The 7,326-nt window shown below is 48.2% G+C and overlaps 1 protein-coding gene across 1 annotated transcript; it reads right to left on the bottom strand.

Moving 5' to 3' along the window:
• Positions 1-3,645: 3,645 nt before the first annotated feature.
• On the bottom strand, positions 3,646-4,125 carry LOC119406610 (uncharacterized). The gene has a single exon (XM_037673344.1). The coding sequence runs from the start codon at positions 4,123-4,125 to the stop codon at positions 3,646-3,648; it is 480 nt and encodes a 159-aa protein (XP_037529272.1).
• Positions 4,126-7,326: the final 3,201 nt, after the last annotated feature.

Here is a 7,326-nt window from a genome sequence, read left to right as displayed (position 1 = left end):
AGCTGCTGTCGGTAGGGTAGTAAAAAGTGCTTTTTTCTCAGAGCATCTAACTCATCGCACTGTACGAGGATGTGGAGAACCGTAAGTGGTTCTCCACATCTCTCACACAATGGCGGATCGCCACCAGACAAAAGGTGTGAATGTGATGAGTGAGTGTGTCCTATTTGTAGCCTTGTAAGTGTGACTTGTGTGTAGCGGGATCTGGATACTGTTGGCCAATTTTCAAGTCTCGGTTTGATAACGTGCAATTTGTTATCCGTTTGCCTATCCCACAGGAGCTGCCAGCACGCCCTGAGCTCCCGTCGTAGGAAGGGTTTCATGTCAACTGCAGGGACGGCCAGGGATGTATTGGCGGGTGCGTGGTCGTGCGCACACCCAGCCAGCTGGTCCGCCACTACGTTTCCAGCGATCTCGCGGTGCCCTGGCACCCAGCACACAACAACCTGTCGTTTAAGGGCGTAGATCGTGCATAAAAGAGAGTAAAGTGATATCAGGACAGGATTTTTATGTTTTTTCAGCGTTTTCAAAGCTGTTACGACGCTCAGCGAATCTGTGTATACAACCGCACGCTGCAGTTGTAATTCCTTGATATGCTTGATCGCCACAGATATCGCATGGGCTTCTGCAGTGAAGATGCTTGTTTGTGGGTGCAGAATACCGGATTTTGAAAAGGATGGGCCAACAGCTGCATAGGACACACCAGTACGAGACTTTGACGCATCTGTAAAGAATTCCGGGCAAGTGTATTTATGTTGAAGTTCGAGGAAGTGTGTGCGAATGTGTGCAGTAGGTGCGTGTTAGTAACCTCCACGAAGGATACGTCGCAGTCAATAATCTGCCACTGGCACGGCGGTGGATATGCTGCGGGAGACATCAACCGGTGCTCTAGAAGTGGGACGCCAGTTTTCTCAGCGAGGCTCCTCAAACGGAGGGAGTAGGGCTGTCTCAGTGAAGGACGGTTGTTGAACAAGGCAGCATTGGACACATCATTAATTATGGTGTGAGCGGGATGTTCCTCGTCAGCGTGAACCTTGAGATAGTATGTAAAAGACAGGCAACATCTCTGCAGATGGAGCGACCATTCATTTGATTCTACGTACAGACTCTCTACGGGGCTAGTTCGAAAAGCACCCGTAGAGAGGCGAATGCCTAGATGGTGGACAGGGTCGAGAATCTTTATAGCTGATGGTGTCGCAGACTGATAGATTATAGCACCGTAATCTAGGCGCGTGCGTACTAGGCTTTTATATAAATTCATCAGACATTTCCTGTCACTACCCCACGTAGTGCGTGACAACACTTTCAAAATATTCATGGTTTTTAAGCACCTGTTCTTTAGATACTTGATATATGGTATGAAGGTCAGTTTTGTGTCTAATATTAGTCCAAGAAACTTGTGCTCGGTTTTCACAGAAAGGCGTTGACCATGCAGGTCAATGTCGGGGTCAGGATGGTAGGCCCCTCTTTCGGCAAAACAAGACGCAAGTGCTCTTTTGCGCGTTGAGTTTAAAACCATTCTCATCTGCCCATTGAGAGACCTTGTTCAAACCTAATTGAACCTGACGTTCACACACTGACAGGTTACAGGACTTAAAACCGACCTGCACGTCGTCAACATATGTACAGTAAAACATATTTTGTGGGATAACGAGGCGCAAGGAGTTCATTTTTACTATAAAAAGTGTACAACTCAATACCCCTCCTTGCGGCACTCCTGTTTCTTGAACAAATGTGCGGGACAACACAGTGCCCACTCGAACACGGAATGTCCGATTAGACAGGTAGCTTTCGATTATTGCCAACATTCTGCCCCGCACACCTAGGTGTGACAGGTCTCGGAGTATGCCAAAGCGCCACGTAGTGTCATAGGCCTTCTCCATATCGAGGAACACCGACAGAAAGAATTGTTTATGAATGAAGGCATCACGAATTTGCGCCTCGATACGGACAAGGTGGTCAGTAGTGGACTTACCCTCTCGAAACCCGCACTGGCATGGGTCAAGCAGGCCATTTGTTTCAAGGAAATGCATCAGTCGTCTGTTTACCATTTTTTCAAAAACCTTGCAAAGGCAACTCGTCAATGCTATGGGCCTGTAGCTTGATGCTGAAGATGGGTCCTTGCCCTGTTTAAGAATCGGAATAATTACTGCTTCTTTCCAGGTGGAAGGAATCTCACCAGAAAACCAAACGGCATTATACAAAGAGAGGAGAGCTTTTTGGGTTTCGGGAGGCAGACGTTTGAGCATTTCGTATAATATACGGTCGGAGCCTGGGGCAGTTCTGTTACAGCAGTTTAACGATGCTTGTAACTCAGCTAAGACGAAAGGTTCATTGTATGCCTCATTGTTTGTGGATTTGCGTTCTATTTTCTGTCTTTCTATTCTTGCTTTGTATCGTTGGAACGCTGGACTGTAATGGGATGAGCTGGAGACCTGTTCGAAGTGTGCACCGAGGGAGTTCGCTTGGTCTTCCAAACCGTTGCCTTGTATATTTACTAGAGGAAGAGGATGTGGTTCTCGTCCCACTACCCTACCGACCATGCTCCAGACTCTCGCCTCATGTGTATATGAGTTGATTCCAGACAAAAACCTCTGCCAGCTCTCCCTCCTGGCCTGTCGACGCGTTCTCCTGGCTTGGGACTTGATGTTTTTAAAATTGACAAGATTTTCAGCGGTCGGTGAGTCTCGAAGCTGTCTCCATGCTTTGTTTTGTGTTTGCGAGCATTGCGGCACTCACTGTTCCACCAGGGGACTCGTCGTTTCTCGCCCAGTCCAGATGTTTGCGGAATGCACTTAGCTGCAGCTCAATAAGAAAAGCAGTAACAGTATGTACAGTTGCATCTAAGCTAGAACCGCATATGTCAGTCCAACTTAAAGCTAGCAGCCTTGTAAAATTGGTCCCAATCGGCTTTTTCTATCAGCCATTTGGGAACTTGTGGAGGGCATTCATTTTGTACTGCTGAGCTCAGAACTACAGGATAGTGGTCACTTCCAAAAGGATTATTGATGACTTTCCAGTGGAGTAGGGGAAGGAGCGATGGAGATACAATGCTTAGGTCGATTGACGAATAGGTATTGTTAGCGAGGCTATAATATGTTGCCTCTTTCCTATTGAGAAGACATGCGCCAGAGGAGAAAAGAAACTGTTCAATCAGACGACCACGCGCATCGCAGCGCGAGTCACCCCACAGACTGCTATGTGCGTTAAAATCTCCAAGGAGAAGATACGGTTCTGGAAGTTCATCAATTAATGCCTGGAATTCTCGTTTACTAAGTTGGTGCTGAGGAGGTATATAAATAGAGCAAATTGTGACCAGTTTGTTCAAGATAACGGCTCGGACGGCTACTGCCTCAAGAGACGTCTGAAGTGGTAAATGTGTACAAGCAGTTCCTGGATTCACAACAATGGCAACACCACCGGATGATGCGACTGCATCGCTCCGATCCTTTCGAAACGTAACGTAATGGCGTAGAAAGTTTGTGTGTTTAGGTTTCAAGTGTGTCTCTTGTACACACAGCACTTTTGGTGTATGTTTGTGTAAAAGTTCTTGAATGTCGTCGAGGTTTTTCAGCAGTCCTCTGACGTTCCACTAATATTGTGTCATTTTTAGGTTGTGCGGTGCTGTGTGTACAAAAAAGTGTTGCCTTAGATTACAGGGTCCTTAGGGGGCCCTGTAATGCGCAGTCTTTCTTTTTTTGTGCGCTCCAAGGAGCTGCGCCTCTCCTTCGGCGTCTCAGGCGCCGGAGGAGTGGGACTTGTATCCATCACCTCTTGTGAGGTGGCGGATGGTGCCTGCTCGGCAGGCACGGTCACAGAACTTTCGGACCTAGCTGCGCTTGCAGTGGCCCGAGGTTCAGCAGACACGGGGGTCTGCCGACCCTGTTTGTCAGGTGGCGGAGCAGTACAGGCTGCTCCAGCCGGGGGCGCTGGTGGCACGACCGCGGCCACACTCTGTGTGACATGCGCGGGTGCAGAAACATGTGGCGCGGCGCCCCGGCGCGTCACATCTGCGAAGGAGGGATAGGATGGGTTGTGTAGCGCGAAACGTTGACGTGCTTCTTGGAATGACAGATTGAATTTGACCTTAAGTTCTACTATTTGTTTCTCTTTTTCCATGTGGGGCATGATCGTGAGTAGGCAGCGTGATCTCCTTCACAGTTCGAACAATGAGTTGTTTCTGAGGTGCAGTCGTCGGATATGTGTTGAATGGATGCACACTTTGCGCAAGTGGCACGCCCTCTGCAACTCTGCGATCCATGACCGAAACGTTGACACTTGAAATATCGACGAGGGTTGGGGATGTATGGTCTTACACGGAGCTTACAATAGCCGGTTTCGATTGATTCTGGTAGGTCACTGGTTCCGAAGGTAATTATTACGTGTTTTGTAGGGGTCTGTTTGTTGTTGCGCCTTATTATTATTCGTTGGACTTTGACCACGTTCTGGTCCTGCCAACCTTCGAGCAGTTCACTTTCAGAGAGTTCAGTAAGATCATCATCGGAAATTACGCCACGGACAGTGTTCATTGACCTGTGTGGGCCCACCGAAACAGGGGTTTCCCCAAACGCTACAAGTTTAGACAGCTTCTCATACTGAGCTTTGTCACGAACCTCCAGAAGAAGATCGCCACTTCCCATCTTTGTCACTTTATAACCTGGGCCTATTGCTTCTGTGAGAGTTTTCGACACGAGGAAGGGTGAAATCGCTCGGACTGTCTTCTTTTCGTTCTGGCTGTGGATAACATGGTACTTTGGGAATGTCGGCTTTGTTGTGTGAAGCAGGAAAGTGTCTTCGGTGCGCCCCCTTTTCAGGGAGCGATCAGGAAGGGGGGGGGGAAAGCTTTTGCCATAAAAATACTGTAAAATTTGGCGGCGATGGTGGCCACCCACCACCGAGCCCAACAAGAGGACGCTACAAGGTTGAAAGCAAACACTTGGAGACGCCAGCCATACATCGCCGCTATAACCTGTTATAATTACCCTAGGTTGGATAGCTACACCAGGTTTACCCTCGCCGCCAAGAAATTTGGAAGTAAACGGAAGAGAGAAGATGACAGGACAGATGAAAAGTGAGAGATAAAGACGAAGATTAGGGGGAGAGAGATAGGAAAAGGCGACTGCCGATTTCCCCTGGGTGGGTCAGCCCAGGGGTGCCGTCTACGTGAAGCCGGGGCCAAAGGGGTGTGCCTCAGCCGGGGGGCCTTAAAGGTCCAATCACCCGGCGTCGGCTCAACCCCCAGGATCCCCTTTTCCCCGGACACGGCTAAGCCACGCACGGCGAAGCGTGGGAGGGGGTCGAAACCCCCCCGTTAGCTCGGCTCCGTGGTGTCGCTACACACCAAACGCCTGCTCACGCAGACGCCCCTGCGGGGTCACGGTTTTATCCCTCGACAAAAAATCTTGGCTCGCTATATGCCGCTCCGTGTAGCTATGGTCGCCAAGTCGGAATTGCATACGAAAACATTCACGGTGACCTCTGAACGTTTTAACGAGCGGTCTTAATACTGTTTGTCTTTTGAGTTTCATGTTGTGACAATTTACTGCGAATATACGTATATACTGTACCATTGAAGCTGGGGCTGCTTGGAGAAGGCTGGGTGCGATGGTGCAACTGCCCTGTACATTTGCTGGCTTCGATCCCGAATATCTATCGATAGCAAATTTAGTTACAATGTAGCATGGGCTACATTGTAACTTAAAGCTACAGAAGCACGTGGTGGTACTTTCCTTTTCTTACCACCGGAACATATCACGTCCTTAGGAAAGCTATGGTTCCCCAAGAGGATTTAACCCCTCCTCACTTCTCCCCACCTGTAGGTGATATGACTCACTACACCATACAATTGAAGCGTTGCATATTGTTAGTTTCCACACGGGAACGAGACACAAACAAAATTGTTCAGGTGATGGGGGACTGGGGGGGGGGGTGGCATGTTGGAAGCCCGCTGTTCGCAGTTTCTTCTTCCTTAACAAAAGCTCTTGTTCACGGACAGCTGTCACGCTTCACGTTCAACTTTCAGAATTGCAGTCAAGGCGTTTTTCAAAACATAGTACCCGATCCGGGAAACCAGTTGTGCTTCCCGGTGTTTGGAGGAACTCCGAAACGAAATAAAAGTATGCAGGGGCCTTGAATGGGAACAATAGCTGGTTGCGCTCGTTGAAGGGCCAGGTTAAAATTTCTTAGCAAAAGTTGATGCTCGCACATGCGCAGTGACACTTCAGAAATTGGCCAATCAGGAGAAGCACCTGTCGGTCAGAGCGTATGTATACCGCGAAAAAGAAGTCGCGGCTTGCTTCATTCAGTTGAGTCCGCTAGCACTTCGAGTACGCAGCAGCTGTCGACTACGCTCCTGCTATTGTCAGCACACAGTGGTTGCTTGTGTCTCGTTGAATCTGCCCGAATCGACGAGAGGCTACGCACGTTCTTCGTTGGACTACGGCGGTCATCTCCTTGCCACATCGTACAGCACGTTGACGAGGTAAGTCATATTTCATATGTGGTGCCTATCGTAGAGTTTTCAAAATAAGTGATTGCAGCAGTGGCCCTTTCCGATACGCTGCCATATGAAAAAAAAATGCTTTTGAGGATTCCTGGGCACTTGTTTTATGCGTATAGATTTAAAATATCACCTGACTTTCAGGATTTTTTCGTTCAGTTAGAGTAACTTCCTTATCTCGTTATCTCCACGTGCAAGGACTGTTTCGAGGAATATGGAGAGTTGACTATTAAGTACTGTTATTATTATCAGAAAGATATAGCGTTGGTATTGCTTTGATTATCATCCTGTTGTGCCCATGTGCACTTGACGATTTGGAAGCCCTCGGATTTATGTAAAGCAAGGGAAAAATGAACATGTACGCTATAGATTTTAGTAAAAGACTTGGGAGGATTATTCGCGCGAAAGTATGGAGGAAGCGCAAACTAACAATAGGACGAAAAGCGCGGCAAGTTAATTTGTGAATCAATAAAGTCTTTATTTCTTTCGGAAAATATGATCGGTTGCCTGTGCGTGCGGCACACTTACAGATTCAAGTTCTTGGCTCAATGATCATGAAATCAATTAACGCTCATAGCATCAATTTATTATGCCCGTAACAGAACCACAAACCGTATTTTTTTTTCTTTTAGCACATACATCACACACAGCACACAGACTGGGCGTGTTGGTTCAGCATACTTGAAGTGTAAGGCTCGACGGCAGCGGACAAGAGGGAAAGTACACACACACGGAGGCACTCCGCGTGTGTGCGTACTCTGCCTCGTGTCCGTTGTCGTCGTCGCGCGCCATTACTAATAGATGTTCTCTGGCCTTACACTCAAATATGC

This window comes from Rhipicephalus sanguineus, chromosome 10 (assembly GCF_013339695.2).
Source record: "Rhipicephalus sanguineus isolate Rsan-2018 chromosome 10, BIME_Rsan_1.4, whole genome shotgun sequence".
Classification (NCBI taxonomy): Eukaryota; Metazoa; Arthropoda; class Arachnida; order Ixodida; family Ixodidae; genus Rhipicephalus; species Rhipicephalus sanguineus.
This window is presented reverse-complemented; position numbering and strand designations above follow the sequence as displayed.